General features: G+C 37.7%; 1 protein-coding gene across 5 annotated transcripts in view; it reads right to left on the bottom strand.

Moving 5' to 3' along the window:
• The window catches only part of TTC29 (tetratricopeptide repeat domain 29), a 263,775-nt gene that overhangs the window by 192,766 nt on the left and 45,038 nt on the right, over positions 1-25,971 (bottom strand). For 4 of the 5 annotated variants that reach the window (XM_008267377.4, XM_051820003.2, XM_008267378.4 and 1 more), the window contains 2 exons: positions 13,843-14,066; positions 5,267-5,452 (listed from right to left, as the gene is read on the bottom strand). In XM_008267377.4, coding sequence (XP_008265599.2) covers positions 5,267-5,452; positions 13,843-14,066 — 410 coding nt within the window. The remainder of the gene's footprint in view (positions 1-5,266; positions 5,453-13,842; positions 14,067-25,971) is intronic. The other variant, XM_070047467.1, reaches the window with a different exon arrangement.

Raw genomic sequence — 25,971 nt, 5'->3', positions numbered from 1 at the left:
GTCCCTGGAGATAGAACATCTTTCCAGGGACACATCTAGGCCTCCTGGAAACAAGTTAAGTGACTAGAGACAGATCAACACTACAATTGGAGTGGAAAGAATCTATTCATAGTATTGAGGTTAGTCTTCAGGAGTTAGTGACTGTTAGGAGGAAATAGCCTTAAAAAAACCCAGAGCAGTAGACAGCTAAGGAGTGAAGACTGTCAGTTATAGAATTCCTTATGTTTTGTTGTGCCTAAGATGGCATGGATACTTCACTGAAAGGAAAACTGAACCGCTGTTTCTCATAAAATTCATGGGGGAAAAAAAACCATGAACCATGGAAAGGGACATTTTTCCCATGATCCTTAAGGAATGGGTGGAGGAGATAGAGGAAGATGCTAACCATCAACAAACGGGCTCCCAAATTCTAACTCCAATCTGAAACATAAAATGGTAAAGGAGACAGAACCTCACAGTGGTGGCATCCCCCAGAAATCTCTTGTTGGCTCTGTCTTCCACTACTGGGTGTTTCAGGGGTGAGCCTGTAGTGATTCCAGTGTGTCTTCACAGTACTGTGCTGCTCCTGGGACCTACTAGCTTTCTGAAAATCCACACTGAGATACATCATCTCGTCTGTGTCCATGGAATTGACAGGAACAGAGAGCAAAGCTAACCAGGACGACTCTATTCAGAAATTTCCCAGCCACTGGAAGGACTTGTGAGCAATGTTGTAGATCCTGGTTAGCCCTTACTCAACCCCTACGATAATATAACATGAGGCTCTTTTGAACTGGAGGGTAGGTACTTCCCAAGCTGTGCTGACAACGACCTCCCTTACTTGCCTTCAGTGAACATGCTCAGTACCCACAGGTTATCACCCAACTTCAACTGCCCAGAAGAACATCTAATCATTCTCCTAGTCTCTCAGAGCAAAACCCATCCCTAGACTGGAAGATGATGGCTTACAATGTAATGAGCTGGTTCTGGAGCAGGAGAAGACACTTAGAAGACGCATAAGGAAATTGAGGGAGGAAGCACAGAACAAAATAGTGGACTGGAACAAAGCATTAACTTACTCAAGTCCTTCCAGTCTAGCCTCCCATGAAAGACACTGGCCTCATTTGAGGCACCATGGAAACCAGCTGTTCTCAGTGTTTGAGACTAATGAGCAAAGATTTGATTTAGTTCCTAAATCATTGGCGGAAAAGAGGAGGAAAGTGCTGTGCTTCTTCAACAAGGGATGCTGATGCCATGAACTCTAAGGGATGCTGATGCCATGAACTCTGCCACTGGCTTGCATCCCCTTTGCCTTCCACCAAAAAAGCTGCAACTCCAAAACTTGGACTTCAGTCCCCTCGTCATGCCGTGGAGCATGCTGGGGCTGCATCCAACCACTAATGCTGGCCTGGAAGGATAGGACTGAAGTTAAGGCTCTGCCACATCATCTTGCTATTGTGCCCTGATCTCAGATCACACTGAGGAGGAGCTGCTGTGTCCCTAATTGTGGCTCTTAAAAAGTTCTCTCTCCCAGGTCTGCCATCTGACTCTTTCAGACTTCTGTGTGCTGCTCTAGCAGGAATGAGCTTATTTCCTATTGGTCCAATGTCTGAGAGCTTTCTCCAGTCCTCCATAGACACAGTGTGAACCCTGCTTGCCCATTTGTCCCGTTTCCATGAGATCTTTACAAATAAGGTCAACATGCTAGAAGAAGATACAGCCACTGTTTTGCTGTGAGTGTTTGTCAGTCTATAACTCCTTCATGTCTGCTACTTTGGCTATAGGTCTGAAGATATTTCACCCGACAAACAAGGCTACCAGCCTTAGCCTATGGAAACCAGGCCACAGTGTATAGCAGGATCCTACCTTTAGCAGCAAGTGGGAGGTGAACCTGTGCTGAACTCTGACCAGCGGGCTCTGGGTGAGACTCTAGCCACATGTGTGCCATCAGGCTGAGCATTACCCCTGGCTACAGCCATGTGCCAGGTCTCTGTGACTGTGGCTCTGCTCATGTACCTCATTTGCTCTACAGTTCCCTGAGGGAGCTGGAGTCCTGCCCTGGACTCTAGCCCGCTTGGCTGGGCCCGGACAACCTGCCCATTGCCATCTGCCAGCTAATATCCTCTTTTAACCTGCATGGGGGCATCCATGGAATCAAGATGCTACCACCTGCCCCTGGGCACAGCTGCTGCCTAGCTGTTGCTGTGGGGCTTCCATTCGCTTGTCTGGACCAATCAGGTCAGATATGCAGAAGCTACAGCATGGCCACCTCAGTGGGAACCCTACAGCCAGGTGAGTCATCACTACACTGTAGCCTCTATTCTTGGTATTCCTAGTTCAGTCGTCTTGTAAATTCTACCCCAACCACAAAAGCTACACTGATCATTTTCACCATCACTACATACATCAAACACTCAAAGCCAACCTCTGGAATTTTCATCAACACTGGCTCAGTTGTTTTATCCATCAGGCAATAGGCCTTGTTCTAGAATCCATGAACATTTTAAGGGACAAGAAAAATACTTTATATCTCCCAAAAGGTGATTCCAAAGCAAAATAACACATTCTAGCTTAAAAATAATTTCCAAGTCAAAAACCAATTTTATAACCAACACTTTTTATTTATTATGGATTATGGGTGGATTTTATCATGCTGTAGGATGGAACATCTAAATGACAGCAAATATGAATGGACTTTCACAGCGGCACCACCCCAATAACATTTCCCAAACTCATCCTTCTCTCAGCTCTGTGTGTCCAACACTAAAATGACATGGGCATCATCAGGGAGCACTCCAAGAACTGTTGATGAGAGCCTGAACACATGATATGTGAATAAAATGAGCAATGTATAAATCCTCCAACAGAAAAGCATTTACAGACCTTACAAAATCAGAAGGAGAGGGAAATGGGCAGTTGTTCATCGAGTATAGAGTTTCAGCTTTGTTAAGAAGAAAAAGTTATGAGATTGGCTACATAGCGATTTGAATGCACTTAATACTACTGAACTCCGTACACTGAGAAATGGTTCAGATGTCCAAGATTTATGTCACACATTTTTACCACAGTAAAAACATTTTAAGCAAACAGATTTTAAAAATCAGAAATAGAAGTTATAAAAATATTCACAATACACTTATGAAAATGAATGATCTGATTCTCACTGTGGCCACTGTTCATTTCTTAACAGTATGGCCCTGAGTTCTTCAGTCCTTCTTTTCAAGTATTATGCATGATTTATTCTGGTGGGCCAATAATTGACAGATGATTATCTGATTTGCTTTTGCAGGTGACAAATTTTCATTGGCTTAATTATAAAATAAAAACAAAATTTTTTTCTACTTGATTGGAGGAGGGTTATTACTACAACAGAGAACAGAGAAGGGCAAAAGCATTGTAGTCAGCAGTCTTCAAAATTAGTACAGTACAGAAGTAATGCAATCTTTTGCACAGAGCAGTGGCTATTAGCATGGACTCTGAAGTTAGCTGACCAGTTAATACTAATTCCACCATTAACCAGCTCAACCTCCTTGAGCCCAGTTTCCTCAGCCTCAGGAGGAAAATCATAATTTTTCAAACTTAAAAAACTATTTATCTCACCTGTGAATTGATAATAGCAATTTTTAAAAACATCATCAAGAATTTTACTTAAGCAAAATTTCATGCCCTTTTGACAATTCAAAAAACAAAAGTGTATTTTTAACAGGCTAAAAGTTTAACTAATAACTTCTCAAACTACAAGGAGAAACATCTCTTCAGTGCATAATTCTGTAATCACTTATAATTACCACCCTCAGAAATAACCAATTAACTAGGTGAGATATGTGTTACATATTCTCTATATAAATATATTTATATATTTTTTTACATTGTGCCTTATTTTTCTACTTAAGGTATCATGAGAACTTTCTCAAATCAATGCATGTTTATGGATTCCTACATAATTTGGAATAAAATCCGAAGTGGCCTCCAAACTCTCAAGAAATCCATGCCAAGCCTCTGTGTCTACCTTCAGCTCCTTCCACTCCACCTTATGGGCACAGCTCCAGTCCCAGTGGCCTTCTTGCTGGTCCTTGGACATGCTCAGAGGCTCCACATGCTTTACTTAAGTTATAATCTCAGTAGCTACGGCTTCCTAGACCACAGCTCCTCCCCTATTGCTTCTTTTTTTTTTTTTTTCCATTTTCCAATGTCCTATGCAATCCTAACCACAAAATAATAAATATTCTCAAATCTAACTGTTCTGCAAAAGTAAAAAAATCATTTGGAAAATAGTGGTATTTTGAGGGAAGAAACGGCATTATTTGTAACAAAATATTTTTATCTTCTCTTACATTTTCTTGGCATATTTACACACTGTGTTTCCAAAAATAATTTTTATTTTTAAATTCTTATTTGCAATTATTGATCCACCACTATATAATATCTAACAATATTGTTGCTGTTCTTTTAGACTTTGGCTTTTCTTAAGATACCATTGAGGGAGCCAGCACCATGGTGTAGTGAGTGAAGCCCCACATGACACTGGCTGCTCCATTTCTGATTCAGCTCCCTGCTAACACACCTGGGAAAGCAGTGGGAGATCGCCCAAGTACATGGGCCCCTGCATCCATATGGGAGACCCGGATGAAGCTCTGGGCTCCTGGCTTCTTGTAGCCATTTGAGGAGTGAACCAGTGGAGGGACGATCTCTCTCTCTGCCGCTGACTCTCCCTCTCCATAAGTCAGCCTTTCAAACAAATAAATCAATCTGTTTTTCTTAAAAAAAGATAACACTAGATAGAAAATTATATTTAAAAGAACAGTTCCTTAATTTAAATTCACGCTGGAGTGGTACCTGATTTATATATGTTGGCTTTTACATAGCTGATATGGGGCATTAGGAAAATCACGAAATTTATTTTTCCATTCTTCCCATTTTCATTCCTGAGATACCAACTTAAAGTCAACAAAGAGGGCTGCCATGAACGAAAAACAAAATCCACAAGGGTACAGCAAGTGGCCTGAGCGATGTGTGTGGAAGGCCGGGGGAGGACGCCTTAGTGAGGATGCTGTTGCTAGCTCTGTGCTGTGGGTTCAAGCAGGAGCCCAGCAAATCTTCTGCGAGGAGCATTCTGCAAGGGATGCTCAAGCCAAGGCTATGCCTCTCAGGCCCTTTTGATCTCTAAAATGTACACTCTTACACCGAAGCCTTAGGTCTCTTTTTCAGCCCCTACGTGCTTCCTGGTTGCATGGTTACAGCATCCTCCAAAGCACACCCAGAGAAGCCACGGGAAATGCCCACTCACCATCTTCCTCGTGGAGAAGACCCATGTGCGCATACGCCTCGGCTTCCTTCTTCCCACCATCAATTTTGACCCGTTGCGCGATCTTAAAACATCGTTGGTAGAAATGGTTCCTTACCCACTTGTCCTCAGAATTATTGAAGTAACAGGCCAGAGCATACAAATTGTTATATACATCTTCAAAGTATTCTTCAAAGAGAGGAAAACATCATAAAGTGCATTAGAAAGATGCTTCAAGGCACAGCCTTTTGAAGAGCAGACCAATATCATGGCATTTATCTCCTATTTTTCCTTTAAAGTGTAATTACTTGAAAAACTGAATCTTCATGCAAAAATAAATGTACTTTAACTATTGAAATAACTAAGTCATTTAAAAGATATGTAGATGAGTAAAGCAACAAAAGTTTTTTTTTTTTTTTTAAACTTAAAACGCTTTAGAAATTGACCTACTATTTGGTTAAAACAGAAGACTATGGGCTGGCTCTGTGGCGTGGTGGGTAAGGCCGCTAGCTGCAGTGCCGGCATCCCACAGGGGCGCGGGTTCCAGTCCCAGCTGCTCTACTTTCGATCCAGCTCTCTGCTTTGGCCTGGGAAAGCAGTGGCAGATGGCCCAAGTCCTTGGGCCGCTGCACCCATATGGGAGATCTGGAAGAAGCTCCTGGCTCCTGGCTTTGGATTGGCCCAGCTCTGGCCATTGCAGCCATTTGGGGAATGAACCAGTGGATGGAAGATCTCTTGCTCTCACTGCCTTTGCCTCTCTGTAACTCTACCTTTCAAATAAATAAATAATTTTTTTTTTTTAAGAAGAAGACTGAGTGTAAGACACAGTTCAGGCTAATACGTAGCAATGTGCTCAATTCAAGTCTGTGGTGCTATTGAGAATTTTTCCTATTGGAAGCTTGAAAAGCATTTGGAGATTGCCACCAGAGAGCAAATTTTCCTTCATCATGGCATAAAAATCATGGAAATGAGGAAGCAGAGAAGATATGGAAATATTACAATCTTTTCACACAGAACAAAAACAATGGGACTGATATATGTAAGAAACAATGAACAGAATGGCCCTATAAGCTCTATATACTTTCTAAAAATGTTCCTAGCAATTCAAATTTCCAGCAGTGTTAAGAAAGATAGATTCGATAGATTCTTGGGAGTACTGGGTGCTGTAGGCTTTTTTTTTTTTTTTTTTGATAGGCAGAGTGGACAGTGAGAGAGAGACAGACAGAAAGGTCTTCCTTTGCCATTGGTTCACCCTCCAATGGCCGCCGCAGCCGGCGTGCTGCGGCCGGTGCATCGCGCTGATCCGAAGCCAGGAGCCAGGTGCTTCTCCTGGTCTCCCATGGGGTGCAGGGCCCAAGGACCTGGGCCATCCTCCACTGCACTCCTGGGCCACAGCAGAGAGCTGGCCTGGAAGATGGGCAACTGGGACAGAATCTGGTGCCCCGAGCGGGACTAGAACCCGCTGTGCCGGCGCCGCAAGGCAGAGGATTAGCCTAGTGAGCTGTGGCGCCGGCCTGATGTAGGCTTTAAGAAGAAAAAAAAACAGGCCGGCGCCGCGGCTCACTAGGCTGATCCTCCACCTAGCGGCGCCGGCACACCGGGTTCTAGTCCCGGTCTGGGCACCGGATTCTGTCCCGGTTGCCCCTCTTCCAGGCCAGCTCTCTGCTGTGGCCAGGGAGTGCAGTGGAGGATGGCCCAGGTGCTTGGGCCCTGCACCCCATGGGAGACCAGGAAAAGCACCTGGCCCCTGGCTCCTGCCATCGGATCAGCGCGGTGCGCCGGCCGCAGCGTGCTGGCTGCGGCGGCCATTGGAGGGCGAACCAACGGCAAAAGGAAGACCTTTCTCTCTGTCTCTCTCTCTCACTGTCCACTCTGCCTGTCAAAACAAAACAAAAAACAAAAACAAAGATCCACTTCTGCATTGCTGTTTTCTGGTTTTCTTCCCTGCTGAAAATGCATAAATGCTAGTTATCCCATTCATGTAGATGGTTGTCAGTTTATGACTTAAATCCTTCTAGGTGTCTTCCCTAAAGTGAGTGGTATCTGGTCTATATATATATGTACACAAAAAGGACTGTGTTAATAAATTGTGAATCAGTCTTACAAACTCTGTTCCAACAGTACCCGTGAATAGCACTGTCTGTTAATAAATTATGTCTCACTCCTGTAAACACCTCTCTAATGACGAACATAAACACATTCATAATCTTTCCTTTTGGCATTGAGGCTGAAAGTGCCATTTTAAAAATGTAAGTGCCTCTGGCTTACTCTCTCAAAGACTTTTTGTTTATATAACAACCATAATCTACCAGAATTCACTGATACTAACTTTTCACTACTATAAGAAGAGACAACCTATGTATTTTCGAAGGGGTCAAACTATGAAAAATACTGTCCACTGGTATACTGGTAAGATTAACATTAAAAGGATCCAAAAAATGAAAAAGGCTGAAAACAACAGTGTAACCTGAAAAATGCATAAACATAGAGAGTTTGAAGTTATAGTGTTGATGGAAGAAATAATTTTCAATGTGTGTTGTAAAACTTGAAACACTCAGGAGCTGAGTATGTTGTTTGCTACCTTCAATCCCCACCTGTCAGTCACAATGGTTTTTTTTTAATGTTGTGCTTTTTTTTTTAACTTTTATTTAATGAATATAAATTTCGAAAGTAGCTTATGGATTACAATGGCTTCCCCCCATAACTTCTCTCCCACCCGCAACCCTCCCCTTTCCCTCTCCCTCCCCCCTTCCATTCACATCAAGATTCATTTTCAATTCTCTTTATATACAGAAGATCAGTTTAGCATAGATTAAGTAAAGATTTCATCAGTTTGCACCCACATAGCAACACAAAGTGTAAAATACTGTTTCAGTACTAGTTATAGCATTAAATCACGATGTACAGCACATTAAGGACAGAGATTCTACATGAGGAGTAAGTGCACAGTGACTCCTGTTGTTGACTTAACAAATTGACACTCCTGTTTATGGCATCAGTAATCACCCTAGGCTCTTGTCATGAGTTGCCAAGGCTATGGAAGCCTTTTGAGTTCACCGACTCTGATGGTATTTAGACAAGGTCGTAGTCAAAGTGGAAGTTCTCTCCTCCCTTCAGAGATGACCTGTTCTTTCCACTGGGATCTCACTCGTGGAGATCTTTCATTTAGGTTTTGTTTTTTTTGTTTTTTTTGTTTTTTTTTTTTTTTTTTTTTTTTTTTTGCCAGAGTGTTCTGGCTTTCCATGCCTGAAATACTCTCATGGGCTTTTCAGCCAGATCCGCGTGCCTTAAGGGCTGATTCTGAGGCCAGAGTGCTGTTTAGGACATCTGCCATTCTATGGGTCTGCTGTGTATCTCGCTTCCCATATTGGATTGTTCTCTCCCTTTTTTATTCTAAGTCACAATGGTTTTAACATTAATGTTAGAACGGGAGTCACTGGGTACATGCTCCCCATGTAGGATCTCTGTCCTTAATGTGTTTTACTATGAAACTTAAAAACAAAACTACTAGTTGAACAATACCCTATACCTTGTGCGGTTGTGTGAGTACAGCCTGTTGAAATCCTTGCTTAGTATATACTAAGTTGATCTTCAGTATATGAAGGTAATTGAAAATGAAACTTGATGAAGGGCGGGATGGGAGAGGGAGTGGGAGAGGGGAGGGCCACGGGAGGGAGGGAGGTTGGGGGGGGAAGCCACAACAACACAAAAGTTGCACTTTGTAAATTCACATTTGTTAAATAAAAAAAATAACTATATAACAAACAAAAAAAGAAAAAAAAGAACTTAATACTTTACCCTTTTAGTATTTTTAATGTTCTACTTAAAACTATTGATTGAACTCTGTAATTAATACACAATTACTCTTAGGTGTTTAATTAATGCTATAACTAGTACTCAAATAGTATTTTCACTTTGTGTTTCTATGTGGGTGCAAACTGTTGAAATCTCTACTTAATATATGCTAAACTGATCTTCCGTATATAAAGATAATTGAAAATTAATCTTGATGTGAATGGAAGGGGAGAGGGAGTGGGAGAGGGGAGTGTTGTGGGTGGGAGGGAAGTTATGGGGGGGGAAGCTATTGTAATCCATAAACTGTACTTTGGAAATTTATGTTCATTAAATAAAATAAAAAAAAAACATTAATGTTAAACATTGTGCCTGTTTACAGATGCTCTCTATTGTAGATTCTTAAGTTTAACTGTTGTATTATAACAGTATTAAATGTCAACAATGTGGTTATAACACTTACGTAAAAGCCAAATATTTAGTTAATGTGCTCTATCTTATTTTAATCATTGTATACATTTCAAGTGCTTAAATGAGCACTGCAATGAGTGTAGTGATATAATTAACCAGCCACTAAAAATGTACTTCCACAGATGAACCAAAATTGTAAACAAGTCATTCCATATTTGAAGGAAATGTTTAATCTGTGTCATTCTTGTACATATATTTCTTCACATTTCCATGGGAAATAATATTTATTTCAAGATAACATGTATTTCAAAACAAGATAATAAAAAATATCTCTATTTTGGGAGTATCCAGGAATGTGGGAGGCCATTCTGCTCTTTGAGGGCGCTCACCACAGGCAGAGCCTAGATGAAGTGTGGAGAGTAACCCGAGTTATTTATTTACAACATGGATTCTATACTCACATATGACTTCCCCTGAGCCATAGCTTTCCTTCCTGAACCTCCTACCTAACACAAGTAGAGTCCTAAAGTCTATTTTGTAGTAGTCCGTATTCTTGGTATTGCTTACTGATTAGAGAGCTACTGTTTTTAGAAGCTAGCAAGTAAAATATTTCATTTTCTCCATCTTAACAAAAGGTACACATAGAGCCTGAAAAGGAAATGGGCTCCTTTCATAATTTTCCCATTTTCAGTTACTAAGCCTTAGTAAAAAATTTTATATACAAATTTAAAAAAAAATGAGAATACTTCAAAAAGTCCATGGGAAATGGAATTTAAAAACAAATTCATTTGGGTGCAAACATTTTGAAATTCATACATTGATTTTTCATTATATTCATTTCATATGAACTTATTAAAAAGACTCTACATAAGCATAGGTTTCAATATTTTTTGCACCAAAATAAACTTAACTTTTTTATTCTATTTTGCATCAAATTTTTGAAGTATCATTAAATATACTATCAAGGTGTCACATTTAAAGACTACTTGTCAGCTAACTTATTTTTCTATGGAAAAACTAGAATGTTTTTCAAAATATCAAGAATAAAGAAATATATTAAAGTTTTTAATCCTCGGATAATCCAAATGTGTGCTCTCTATATTCTCTACAAGCAGCATTTCTCCTGGCTTATAAACCACAGGCTTGAATTGGCAATAAGAATGTTAAGAGGAAAATCAAATGTATTGCTGCTTATTTATACCTTCAAATTTCTTTTTTTAAGCAAACCAAGCAGCTTGTTAAGGGCTCTGATAGGCCCTTCGATATAGCACCATGCTTACTTTCCATGTGAATGCGCTTCATGATTTTCAAACGTATTTCATCATTTTATGTTTTGTTTTTCTTTGTATAAAAGCTATAAATATCTTGTGGAACTCTGCTTGAGTAGAGTTTGTGTATCTTAAACAAATGTTATTAGAAAAAAAACTGCTGCCTAATCCTTGACAATAATTTAAAAGTCAACTGGAAATAATGTTTGAATCATCTACTGATTTGACTACCGTTATCATTACTGCCATCTTCTCCCGGTCCCATGGGCCTCAAGACCCCAGTCATAACGTTGCAGATGGTATGGAGATGATTTACAACAATGGGTAACAGAAAATTATCAGAGACAAAGAAACATTTTAAGAAGTGGAAAATAATCCAAAAAGAAATGATTGGCTCACTTTAAACAAGCTTTTGCTACAAAACAGCAAGTGATGTTTTGTAAAGTAATTTAAATAATATTAGGCTATGGTTCTGGACATCCCAAGAGAAAAAAAAAACTGACCTGAGATTTCTATTGTTAGTGCCGTAGCTTTGATTAAATGAACTTCATTGTGACCCTAAGAGTGATGGTCTTTTCAATAAGAAGCAGTGAGAATGCTCTGAAATATATTATTTCAGAATAATTTTCTCAGACTCCATGACCATATGTGTTGGAAACTTGAGACACCATTAACAGATTTTATATTGTACACACACACACATACATACACGTATGTATGTATGTATGTGTGTGTGTGTATTCTAATGTTTAGGATTTAATTCAAGTTAGTAAGACCCAATATGCTTATCCCATTTTCTGGAACATTTCTAATTTATTCAAATCACATGTCCAGTAAAGTTCATGTGTTGAATGTGAATAAAAGATTATTCATTTTTTAAAAAAAGACCACATAAATGTTTGCATGCCCTTTAATTTAACTATTTCCAATAACTTTTTTTGCAATAATTACAAAATTTTGTATTTCAACCACCACACATAGTAGGAAACCCTATAAACAAGTTATTCTGAACAAGAGATAATTTTGGCCAATTTAACAAATACAACCTTAGTTATTATGAATATATGATAAGATTCCCAGTTTAGAATTGATTTTCTTTCATTACTCTGTCCACTTGCATAGGTCTGGATACTTTAAGTTTTGAACTTTGTTAGTTTTGAACTTTGTTAGTTTTGAGATTAGAGAAGTATTTTTATTAACAGATGGGGCACTTTTGTTTTAATAAAAGATTATAAATTAGAGAGTTTCCTACCTCAAAATAGACTATCTGGCTTTTTAGTTTCCTTATAATTACAAAATGTTTTATGTCTAGTTGGCTTACAATGCATTTACGATACTTTGTAACAAGTCAGATAATTGTATCATATTTATGCTACTTAAGCCTTGTATTGAAAAGATTGAATCTGATGAAATTCCACTTAAAATGACAAATGGCCAAATTTTATATTGGTCAATTCCAGTCCCAGTACAAATATCATTTCTGAGTTATTACAGACTGATACTACAATGTAAGGTTTTTACAACAGCAATTTTTACTTAAAATAGTTAATTTCTTGAGCAGGTATATGAAAATAGCATTTTGAAGTTCACCAATAAATTAGTTTTTGTTAGCTCTACAGTTAAATACATTTGAATACACAATGACATCATATCCCACCTTCCTGCCACATACCCTTATTTACTTGTATGGTTGTCCATATCTGTATGTGTGTCAATATTCTGAAGTCAGGTTAGGATCTACTGGGAAATATGCATGGGCCCCTTTACTGCTGCTTCTAGGGCCCACCAATTTCCACCCCGGTAGTATTAGGTAACAGGAAGCTGCCTAATCCTCTATTTTTCTCACAGAGAGGCTTGAAATGAAATACAGTCCAATAAAGTTCAGGTGTTGAATGTGAATAAAAGATTATTCATTTTTAAAAAAAAGACCATATAAATGTTTGCACGCCCTTCAACTGAAGTATTTCCAGTAACTTTTTTTGCAATAATTACAAAATTTTGTATTTCAATCACACATAGTAGGAAACCCTATAAATGAGTTATTCTGAACAAGAGGTAATTTTGGCCAGTAATAAGTTGGGGCTTAGGATTTTCTTTATGAGTCCTGTGTTATTTTCACCCAGAAAGTTGAAGAAAACAGTACTTTAGAATACCAAATTTATATGGCAAATTCTGAGATTTCCTTTTTTTCTTTGATGATAGATGATCAACTAAAATGACTAATTAAGAAATACTTTAATATTAATATAATTATGGTTAAGATTTTTTATTCAATATCTGACATATATTAACTTTCTGGAAAACTTTTAGGAGGTAAAAAATTTATAATGATGTCTTGGAAAATACAAAATTAATTTTATTTACATTTGTAAGTTGCATGCTTTTCGCTCTTTGGTAATATAAATTATCTGATTCAAATCAGTTGGACTTTAAAAACACTATTTTTTAAAATGATTTATTACTCACTTTTGAGAGGTTGAGAGAGACAGACATAAAGAGAGACACAGAGATGGAGAGCTTCCATCAGCTGGCTCACTCCCTCAAATGCTTTCAATGACCAGGGCAGAAACCAGGTGCCAAGAACTAAAACTAAAACTAGGACTTCTAATGAATTCAGCTACCACCAGCGGCCTTCCAGGGTCTGCGTCACCAGGAAGCTGGAGTCAGAAGCCAGGGCTGGGACTCCAGCTCAGGCACCCCAAAGCTGATCATCTGGAATCTGGAAAAGCAGAGTGCTTTCCAAGTGATGGTGCTCTCTGAAAGCATCCCCCCAAAGTCAACATTCACATCACATGAGAAGAATGTTGTGAAGATCTGCCACTAACGATATGAAAGAGCCCAACCCACTAGAGAACTCCAGGGCTGTTATCAGGCCCTCTGCATTGTCTCCCCTGGCTTGGAACAACACCATCCCAATGTCCCCGTGTCTGGGCTGTCCAGCCCAGCCTAACCCGGCGCTCTTATTGCCCAAATAGGCTTAGCTGACCAGGTGAAACTGTGTTATGTTGTCTTCGTGTTGCTAATTATACAAGGAAGATGCGGACACGTTCCCTCGGCGTGCTCAGTGCTGTTTCCACTGTGCCGGCTGCCCGCCTTCCTTCCGCCTACCTTTCCTCTCGGCAGCCTCAGCCCTGGTCAGGTAGTGGTAGAAGTAGTCCAGTTTATCCGGCTGCTCCTCCAGGGGCTTCTGCTGCCAGATGAGGGACCGGAGTCTCGCGGCCTCCCTCAGGGCCTCCCACTGTTCCATGAGAGCGAAGAGCTCCGTGAAGGACTTGTGATAACCGTCCCGCAGCATGTCAACGCAGATATTCTTCTTGTAGGAGTTCCTGTGACTGGGAGCAGAATCAGAACACGCAAAGCTTTATTCTTAGCCTCTCAATCCGCACGGGGTTTTTGTTCTCTGATAATTAAAGGTTGAATTGCACAGCGCTTTTCCCTTCAGTGAGAGCGCTGAAAGCTATCAAAAGAGCTGTGCCTCAAACATTTATAGTGAGACAAACTTCAGTTTAATGAAAGATACCAGGAGCTATCTAAATACAGAAATTTTTAATGAAATTACATTATAAATATATCAGTTTAGGACTGAGCTCCCTTTGATAAGGATAAATAGGCTAGCTGACTGACAACATTACAAAAATACAAGAGAGAGTAGGATCTCACCAAAACAAAGAAAAACAATACAATTTTCCAAGCAAAAATAAAGTTTGCCATTTAATATCAAAAACATAATTACTGTATATTCACTAGTTTCAATATATGTTTTGGAAGTTCATCACTCACTCATGCAGAAAATGTTTACTGAAGTCTATTACCAATTTTATCTTTTAGATTATTTTCAGTTAGAATCAAGTTACTGTTTTGTTAGGTTGGCAATTCATTTCTAACTTCAATTATAAATTATATGCAAAGAGGGAAAGTGGTATATGAATATTATACTTCTTTACTCAACTAATAGCTTTTAGTTTCCTACTAAATTCCAGCACTGTCCTAGGTCAAATAGGTTCAACATCCTGTGCAGTTTGCATTTCAATGGTAAAATATCCCTAACAAAAGTGGTAAAAAAAGTGGTAAATACGTTCAAATGATATGTTTCTATAAAGGAAATAAACAGTATCTTAGGATAACAGCTGTACATGGCTATTATTCCTTTAAAAGAACAATAAGATGGCAGACAGAGCTTCATAGTACTCTACTTTTTTTTAAGGAGTAAAATACTTAGAACCACTGCCATAATGTGTTGCTTCTGGCAATTTCCTGGGGAGTAAAAACAACCCAGAAAGAAAACACAGCTATTCAGTACAGTTATGCCTAACCTCCCTGGACCTTCGTTCTTCTCATTTGAAAAATGTGTATTATTATACGCCCTATCTTCGCCACCAGATTCTTCAAGGAGACAAATGGAATGATGCAGGTAAAATACCCTGGGAAATGTGAAGCCATACAGTGTTCATTTTCAACACCTAGAATGTTTAAAAAACAAACAAAACAGGCAGGCGCCGCGGCTCAATAGGCTAATCCCCCCGCCTGTGGCGCCGGCACCCTGGGTTCTAGTCCCGGTTGGGGCTAGTCCCGGTTGGGGCGCCGGATTCTGTCCCGGTTGCTCCTCTTCCAGTCCAGCTCTCTGCTGTGGCCCGGGAGGGCAGTGGAGGATGGCCCAAGTGCTTGGATCCCTGCACCCGCATGGGAGACCGGGAGGAAGTACCCAGCTCCTGGCTTCAGATCAGCCAGCGTGGGCTGTGGTGGCCATTAGGGGAGTGAACCAACGTAAAGAAGACCTTTCTCTCTCTCTTTCACTGTCTAACTCTTCCTGTCAAAAATAAATAAATAAATAAATAAAAATAAAAAACAAACAAAACAAAAATGCCTAGTCTCCATTGGCCACAGATTTGTTATTTAGTGGGTCAGATGAGGTACAGAACAAGACAGAGAAATTTAAGAAAGAGAATGGTGAAATACAAAGATAAAAGAAAAAAAACCAGCAGGATATTTTCTTTATGTATTACTTTTGGAAGTTTCACTATAATGTGTTGTGGTGAAGATCTTTCTGGCCACGCCTATTTGGGGTTTTGTGTATTTCTGTATTTGGATGTCCAAGGTTTTCTCCTAATTGGGAACATTTTCTGCTATTATCACTGAATAGGTTTTCTAAGCTATTATTTGGTTCCATTCCTTTAGGAATTCCTAAGACATGTATGTATATTTGGCTGTTTGGTGATACCCCATAGATACTGAACACTTCAGTTTTTCTAATTTTTTTTTGTCTGAGATATATTTCATAAGATTTGTTTTCTAATTCAGATATTCTTTATTCTGCATCACCAAATCTATTTTTAAGAGTTTCCACCAAATTTTTTGACATATTACATTCTTCACTTTCAGTCTGATTTTCTTTAATATTGCTATCTCTCTACAGAATTTCTCACCCATGTCATGTACATATTTCCTCATTTCATGTAATTGCTTCTCTGTGTTTCTGAGTAATCTTACAATAATTCTTCTGAATTTCTTTTTAGGCATTTCATAAATCTCCTTATCTTCACAGAACAGTACAACTGCATTATTCTGTTACTTTTGGGTGTCATATTGTCTTCCTTGTCCATGTTTCTTGTATTTCTTTTTTTCCTGATTTATTTATTTAAAAGTCAGAAAGAGAGATAGAGAAGGGGGAGGGGGGAGAATGAATCTTCCATCCATTGGTTCACTCCCCAAATGGTCACAAAGGCCAGGGCTGGGCCAGGCCGAAGCCAGGAGGCAGGACCTTCCTTACCCAGGACCTTCCTTGGGTGCAGGGGCCCAAGCACTTGGCCCATCTTCCTCTACCTTACCAGGCCCATTAGCAGGGTGTTGGATCAGAAGTGGAGCAGCCTGAACCAGTGCCCATATGGGATCCCGGCACTGCAGGCAGAGGCTTAACCTTCTACACTCCAGTGCCAGCCTCATGTATTTCTATGTTTATTTTTACATATCTGGGGAATCACTTGTTGGTCTCTCCCCTGAAGGCTTTGCTCTTGGAAAGGTGCCTCTGTGGCTTGGTGGAAAGCCTGCATCTTACAGGGGATATTCAGAATAGTGTGCTGGTTGGGGTCAGGGAGCCCGGCAGGCAAATGCAGTAACACTCACAAGGACACAGATCAAGATCTGCTGCCATTGAGATTGCCAGACAAAAACGCAGGATGCTCAGAGACCGACAGGGTGGCACAGTGGGTTAAAGTCCTGGCCTGACGTGCCGGCATCCCATATGGACGTGAGTTCCAGTCCCAGCTGCCCCTCTTCTGATCCAGCTTTCTGCTATGGTCTGGGATGGCAGTAGAAGATGGCCAAAGTATCTGAGCCCCTGTACCCACGTGGGAGACCCAGAAGAAGCTCCTGGCACCTGGCTTCAGATCGGCGCAGCTCCGGCTATTGCGGCCATCTAGGGAGTGAACCAGTAGATGAAAGACCTCTCTCTCTGTCTCTCCCTCTCTCTCTAACTCTGTCTTTCAAATAAATAAAATAAATCTTTTTTAAAAATGCAGGATGCTCAGTGAAGTTTGAATGTCAGATAAACAATGAATAGTTTTTTTCAGTGTTAATGTGCCCTAAATATTTCATGGTATTTATTTGTACTAAAAAAAGTCTCTTATCTCTAATGCAAATTGAACTGTATGTCCTGTATTTTCATTCGTTATATCTAGACTCTCTACCCCTTTCCAGTCCCAGCCTACACAACATTGTTTATCGGAAGATAAGATGAAGAGAAGAGGTATGGAATCTTGAATAATCTGAGAAACTGTTGAATTGGACTGACTTTACCTGAGAGTGGCAAGACTTGATTTCTATACTCCAGAGCATTAAGGCTCAGGACCAGGAATTAAAATTAAGTTATATAAAAGTAGAGATTTTCAACTTAGCATCTTTAAGTTTGTGACTCTGAAGTTTACACCTGATCCAAGAGAAGGGATGTGAGGAGGGTAGAAGTGGGAGCAGGGAGAATGGATGGGAGACTCAGGCCGTCGTTGATAGGAGTAGAGGAATAGACATAGGTGAGTCCAAAACGTGTAGCAGATAATAATACTGATCATGTGTGACTGGATGTTGGGGGTTAAAAAAAGTAGAATCTGGAATGACAGTAATATTATTGGATTGGGTAATGAGTAATTAGTAACTAATTCCTTGCTAAAGAAGGAATACAAAAAGTTGAATAAGTTTGGAATAAAGATAGTACATTCAGATTGAGGTCATTTGAGTGTGGGGAGCCTGAAGGGAAATCAAGACCCAAAGGCAGTTTAGGGGGTGGTATAGAGGAATTCAGTACACAAGGAGTTGGAAATCCAACCTTATTTCAAACAAGCACTGTCTTCTTTGTACATGTATGTAGTGGCTACCAGTATGTTTTCCTATCAGTGAAGAAACAATTCTGGGTCAAAACATAAAGAAAATGATAAACAAATGAAAATTGAAATATTGACTTTAAATAATAAAAATAAGCAGCAGATAGGGCACTTAATAAACCATCTCAGTTCAAATTCCAAATGAGACAAAAACATGGACAATTACTCTCTGGGCTTTATTTTCCTCTCACTGAACATGAAGGTGGTTTGGCTGCCTTTGGTCTACCGAGCACCTAATTCCATTTCCTCAGCACTCCAAAAAACTCTGGAAATAAATGATCTCAAATTGTGTATGGTTTTGGTGGAATGGAATTCAGAGACTCCTTAGCCAATGGTTGGGTTATTGATATAAATTAGGCCAACTGTCCTCTGTCTCAGGATTTTGGATATTGAAGCAAGCACACAAGTGTACAGAAGGTTGCTGGTGCTCACTCAATCTGGCAGCAGTATCTTGACAAGATTCTCAAGGAGTTCTTGACACCTAGAGCCATTCAGAGGCCAGTGTCTTCTCCTATTTGTGCCTAAATTTCACTGGTTACCTAACACGCTTTCATTAAAAATCATGTCTACTTCGAGGCATGCTGGTGCCTCTTTTGTATACAAACATCCACACGTTCACAGATACAATTGTTTAAGTAACCCTCATTACTAACTGTGGAGACTATCCTACTTAAACCACTGTTAATATGAATTATTTCTTTTACAAAGAAAATAATAATTTATGAAAATGAATGACGATCTCTGAAAATTATGTGTCAATCTCCATGATCATATCTGGATTTCCCAGATTTAGAAACTCATAACAGAAAATCAAGCAAAGCTTCTCTTCCTGTCCAGCTCTCTGCTGTGGCCCGGGAGTGCAGCGGAGGATGGCTCAGGTCCTTGGGCCCTGCACCCGCATGGGAGACCAGGAGACACACCTGGCTCCTGCCTTCGGATCAGCATGGTGCGCCGGCTGCAGTGGCCATTTGGGGGGTGAACCAATAGAAAAGGAAGACCTCTCTCTCTGTCTCTGCCTCTCTCTAACTCTACCCTTCAAATAAACATATAAATCTTTAAAAAAAAAATTAACCCTACACTAGATAAAGAGTTCAACAAATAGTAAGAAGAAAAAAAATCACTGGTCCTTAACATTAGATACAAGGGCTGTAAACAATCATTGAATCTCAAAATGTCAACTTCACTCCTATTCTTTACAATTTTGTTTTTTGGGGGACTGTCTTATTTCACTAGTATAATGGTTTCTTGTTGCATCCATTTTGTTGCAATAGACAGGATTTCATTCTTTTATGGTTGAATAGTATGCCACACTACATATACGTATACATATATATATATTATAAAGTATATATACACACATGTATATGATTATCATACTATATATATCATATACTATATATATGTATATATATCATACTTTCCTTATGCAATCATCAGTTGATGGACATCTGGGTTGATTTCACATCTTCACTATTGTGAACTGAGCTTCAATAAGCATGGGGGCACAGATAACTCTTAAATATGCTCATTTCATCTCGGTTGGGTAAATTCCCAGGAGTGGGATGGCTGGGTCATATGGTATATCTATTTTTAGCTTTGTGAGGTTATCTCTGTTCTATGTTCCATGACCATGCCAGTTTACATACAAAAAAAAAAAAGAACAGTGGATTAGGGTACCTTTTCCCCTACATCCTTGCCAGCATTTATTGTTTGGTGATTTCTGTATGAAAGCCATTCTAACTGGGGTGAGGCGAAAACCTCATTTTTGTTGCTTTGATATGCATTTCCCTGATGGCTAGTGATCCTGGCCCTTTTTGCATATGTCTGTTGTCCATTTGAATTTCCTCTTTTGAAAAATGCTTGTTCAAGTCCCTTGCCCATTTCTTAACTGTTTTGTTTGTTTGTTGTTGAGTTTTTTGAGATCATTATAGATTCTGGATATTAATCTTTTCTCAGTTGCATAGCTTGTAAATATTTTCTTCCATTCTGTCAGTTGCATCTTCCTTTGCTGAGTGTTCCTGCAGGCTAGGAGAGAATAGAGAGACAGAATCCTGTCCCTTTTTTGGACATGTTTTTCAGTCTTTGGCTTTTTTTACACATTAAAATACTTATGAATAGTAATATAAATTTGTTAAAAATATTTTAGGCATCAGAAAGTGAAAAATCTCCTCGACCTGAAGTTCTAAAACTGTGTGAAGCTGAGAATACTGGTATAATTTGTGGAGAGATTTAATAATAGGTAACTTGAGGAGAGTTCTCCATTTAGGAAAAAATGTTATCCACAGAAGCAAGTCACAATATTCACAGATACCCTGGATATCTATAAATATGTATCCTAAGGAACATGTAATTGTTTTTAAATTCAGACTAATATTCTTAAGTGTTTTAATATGTAAACAAAACCAATGTTTGAAAACCTTATATAAAAAAGGATGGGCAGGCATTTGACTTAGGGATTAAGACTCTTGCATCCTGGGGCTGGTGCTGTGGCATAGTAGGTTAATCCTCTGCCTGCAGCGTCAGCATCCCATATGGGCACCGGTTCTAGTCCCAGCTCCTCCTCTTCTGATCGAGCTCTCTGCTGTGCCCTGAGAAACCAGCAGGAAATGGCTTACATCTTTGGGGCCCCTGCACACTTGTGAGAGATCTGAAAGCTGGAGATCTGGAGATCTGGAAGCTGGCTCCTGGCTTCAGCTCAGCTCAGCTCTGGCCATTGCGGCCATTTGGAGAGTGAAATCAGCAGATTGAAGATCTTTCTCTCTGTCTCTCCCTCTCACTGTCTGTAACTCTTACCTCTCAGATAAAAAAAAAAAAAAAAAAATCTAAAAAAAAAAAAAAAAAAAAAGACTCCTGCATCCCAAATTGGAGTGCCTGGGTTCAAGTCCCATTTCTATTCTAAATTCCAGTGTCCTCCTGTTGTGCACCCTAAAGAGGCCCAGGCGATGAATGGCTCAAGTGGTTGGGTCTCTGCCCATTGCAGATACCTGAGGTTGCACCAGGATGTAGAAGCAACTAGAGAGTAGCAGACATAAGAATGGAATTAAGTAGTCACATATTTCATATTGGTCTTATTGTCATTTAAAGGCTTTATTCAATAGATATTTGGTTAACTATTATGACTTTTCATAAACACTTATTTAGAAACTTCTGAGAATAAACAAAGTCTAGTAACTGAAAGCAAAATTGAATAATCTGACATAACTCCATAGAAGTGGAATGCATGGTGATGGTAGCAAATGGGGTGCCTATTGTTAAACAGCCACAGAGATATTGTATCAGTTTTAATTTTGCTTTCAACCACTTTGTATAATTACTATTTATAGAGTACCCACAATGTGTCCAGCACTGTGTAGACATCATTTTTAACTCTCAGAATAACTGTAAAATTTCACTTCCATGTTTACAGATTAAAAAAACAAACAAACAAAAACTTTTCAGTGAGGTTCTGAATTGTCCAAAGCCATACAAGCTCCCAATTGGTAGAGCTGGAATTCACATCCAATTTTCTTTGCCTGCAAATCCCAAAATTTTTTCCATTTCATCACAAGACCTCCTAGTATACCAAATATGGTTGCTTTTTCCTTCTCCTTTCCCTCTTCTGCTCAATATCTGGGTTTTTATTTTATTTTTTGCATCAATCGTTGAAGAATTAAACATTGTAATATTACCTCACAGTTTTTTGTTTTATGTATTTAAAATATTTTGAAATAAAAGTTTTAAAAATCTGACATAATTTGACAATTACACTGTAATTCTTCAGTTTGAAAGCTATCCTCTTTATGCACATGACCCATTAGCTTGGGAAGACAGATCAGCATTGTTCTGTGACTCCTCCAGAGAATCCCTTTCCTTAAAAGGAATGAGTGGACAGCCCAGGAACATCCATGAAAAGTAAATTAAAAAGATTTATTCCCAGTTATGGGTGTAAAGTCTAGCAGAAAAAATAAATGGCAACAGCAAACATTTAAAAGCATAAAAAAGCACATGCTTCTATAATTATCAAAAAGATGAATGGATATCACAACTTATTTTATTCTCTTTGCACCTCCAATAGAACATCTAATAATATAAAGCCTTCAGTAGTATTTGAAGTTTTTGTTAGGTGGACTTTCGAATCAAAGCCTTATCACCTTTTGAAACAGAATTTACTCTGTTTAGTATGTTTCTCCATAGGACGAAGCAGAAATGATGGCAACAAGGTGAAGCCTCACATTTAGTAATAGAATTCAAAAGCAGTTAAAAGAAACCATTCACTTTAAATTGAGATCATAACATTTTTATTTAATCTGACAATGATAAACTCTACAGATATGTAATATCTAATCAAAAGTCAGGATAATACTTTTATTCCATTAAGTTGATATTTATAATTCACTAGTGGGTTATCTGTGTGTCAGTTATAACAGTCTTACATTCATATTGTAGGGATAAATGTTATTGGAATTACCTACGGGATAATTACATTGATTTAAATTAATACTTAAATAGCTTCAGTTAACATAATTTCCATGGAATAGAGTGAATCACTATTCTTTACCATACTTTTCAGTGTAGGTAGATATTAAATATAGTTAAAATGAAATGGTCATTTCTTGCCACAAACATATTAACTGGTAAAATCATATATATATGTATATATATTTTGAGTATGTTTTACAATTATTACAAAAAGGATAATTTTTCTCAAGCTTAAACAATGATATATCATTTTCCTAGCTCCCAAATGTATATATTTTGATAGAAATTAAAAATAAAAAAACTAACTGGGTTTGAAATTATTTTACTTTAGAAACATACAGAATAATAATGAAAACTGGAAGCAGCTTTCTTAATTTGACACATTTCAATTTTCAACACTTATCAGTCTTAGTAGGGATAAATACTGCTTATGAATTTTACTATCACCACTCATATATGTAAAATAAATGTTACATATATGCAACAAACAATGGGTAGTAATAAGCTCATGGAGAATTAAGATTTTTAGAACCTTTAATTTATTTATTTATGCTCTTCAAAATACAAAAAGAAAAATTTTAACACGAAAAGTTGCATTTTTAAATATAAAGATTCCCAATGAGTTGACTGGTCTCTGGGGGCATCTACTGGAAACGCGGCAAATTGCAGTCATATCACGTTAATTTGATAACTTTAATTATCCATCTAAATACAGACATTATTTTAATTGATATGTAAATAAGGTGATTTCAAAGAATATAAATGTAAAGTTATGCATGGTATTCTATCTCATTCATCTGGTAACAGCAAAATATGTTACTGTCTATGAGATCAGTTAACAAATACTCAACTGCTAAAAATGTAAATAGGGCAGGTGGCATATCAGAGATTAAGTTTTCAAATCATTCATTTCTCACTTCTGAAAAAATTAGACATTTTATAAATAAACATACATATATTTAATGAGGCATTTATTTTAGGGCAAATAAAATGCATATTAAAAACGTTAAAAATATGATGATTTCTGCAAAACAAATTCCCTTGGCATCTTAGCACATCCATCAGTCATAAATAAGCTGATAATTCCTGCTTATTTTCTGTATGACTTAATTTAACTATTACATGTTAATATCACAAAAAGTAGAATTTATTATACTTTAGATCAAAAGAATCTTTTAGTATAATTAGTCATTACAATTTGAATTAGTCATTAAAATGAACATTGTTATTAATTCTCCTGAACATCTCAGAATTTCCTTAAAGAATAGAGAACACATACGTAACATAATGCAAGCACATGTATATATTTGACAGATACTTGTATTTCAATGAAAAGATCTCTTCACAATATTGCTGTTATAGCGAATCATATAATAAGAATTTTAACATTATAGCTATTATAACAATCTTGATCTTCTTTGTGAAATGTATAAACCATACTTGTTTTCAGGGAAAATTTAAAAATTAATCTTGAAGGTGTAAGAATTGTGCTATAGCTGTAACAGTATATATTTTACATATTGCTATAATTTTATATAAAACCCTTCTTAAAAAATTGAAATAGCTAACATTTTAGCTTCCTTGCAAGGAAATGCCATGAAACATGTATTAATTCACACTCTTTCTAAATTTCACTAGAATTACTATACAAATAAATGTGATCTCTTTAATTGTGTAAGCTGAAAAAATTAATCAACATAAAAATGTTACCAAAAATAATAAAAGATTTTTGTTTCAGTTTAAACTGAGAATCAATTTAGATAGCTAGATTAGTTTGATGAAATTTAAAAATAAATAAATAAAGCCTGCCTCTGAGATTACAGAGTAGAATTTCTATGTGATTTTCTGAATATTTATAAGTTCAGAAATACAAATCTTTAAAAGAAACTATGCCATACACACATTTTTCTGTATATTTTGGACAATACAAATTTTCATCTGTTAGTAATAAAGTGAAAACACATATTCAGACTCTCAACATTTTGAAAGCACAGAGACAAGCTGAAAACTACCATCTAGAAAAAATGATTTAAGTTCAATATTTAATTTTTAAAAAAGTTTAATAAAAATTAAGAAATAGAGTTAACTCCATGACATTTAATAATAGATGTATTACTATTATAATTCTTTGAACCAATGAAATATTCAAAAATTTGATCAGCAAAGATTAGTATACTAACACTGCATTTCCACATGGGCGATTTTATTTCAGGATAAATAGAATATTTGTATAGAATGGGTAAAATATTACACTCATTCTCTTATGTTAGAGGAGATATTTAGATATTTAGTGATTTAGCAGTCACTTTTTGAGAGATCATTTAAGTCTTTATAATCAAGCGTTTTTTCACTGATGATTTTTAACACATCAGAGGAAAGCCGTGGCTATTTAGAAGACCTTACAGGACTGCAACCCCACAAGAGCTTTCAATAACTTCCCTAATAACACAAAGGCATCTTTATGCATATACCCTGTGAACAATGACTTACTCAAGTGAATCCCATTCAATCAAATATTTAAAGTAAAGTGACTGTCATTGAATGGGAAAGAATAGACTATTTTTCAGTCAGTAGCATTACCAAAATATTTACCCAGGTATAGCTATGGTACAGCATTTTAGCATTATTCATGCTTTGCAGAACAATCTCAAACATTCTTAAATTTTTCTTTAGAAGTGTGGTAAAAAAGAAAAAAAGACTAGAAGGAAAGCATCATCACATGATGTTAATTGCATATTTAATTAACACAGCAGAGAGCTGGACTAGAAGAGGAGCAACCAGGACTAGAACCTGGCGCCCATATGGGATGCCAGCGCCGCAGGTGGAGGATTAACCAAGTGAGCCATGGCGCCGGCCCCTCAAAAGAAGGTTTTAACACAAAGTTTTGACATGGACATATATGGAATAAGTATTATTTTTAACGTAAGGAATTTTCCGGGAAACTTTTCAAGCCGGAATACAACACAGGAGTCCAAACACCTTTGGCTAAATGAGGCAATCATCTGGATTCTGATTCTTTTTTTCAAATTGCACTGTTAACTTTAAACCATAGGAAAACCAGTCAGACATAAGCTGAGAAGTAGAGCCTGAAACTGATCTTAGTCTTAAAATTCAGCTGGAATGATTAAAAAAAAAAAGAAGAAAGAAAGAAAGCCTAAATAAGTGACATAATTCTTTTATACTGTTTCCCAATATTATGACCCAAAAGAGAAAAGAGGAAGAATGTAAAAAAATGAGCATATCTCATGACTACAAATAATGGAATATAAATACATGTAAACATAACACATTAGCTCATCAACTGAATATTTTTTCTTAATTGGTATTTATATTTTTATTTGTTGTTTGAAACACAATTCTGTGATGCCTTCAAAAATTTTTAAAAATTCCATTTATTAAGGTAAATCTT

Source organism: Oryctolagus cuniculus, chromosome 8 (assembly GCF_964237555.1).
Source record: "Oryctolagus cuniculus chromosome 8, mOryCun1.1, whole genome shotgun sequence".
NCBI classification, from domain to species: Eukaryota; Metazoa; Chordata; class Mammalia; order Lagomorpha; family Leporidae; genus Oryctolagus; species Oryctolagus cuniculus.
This window is presented reverse-complemented; position numbering and strand designations above follow the sequence as displayed.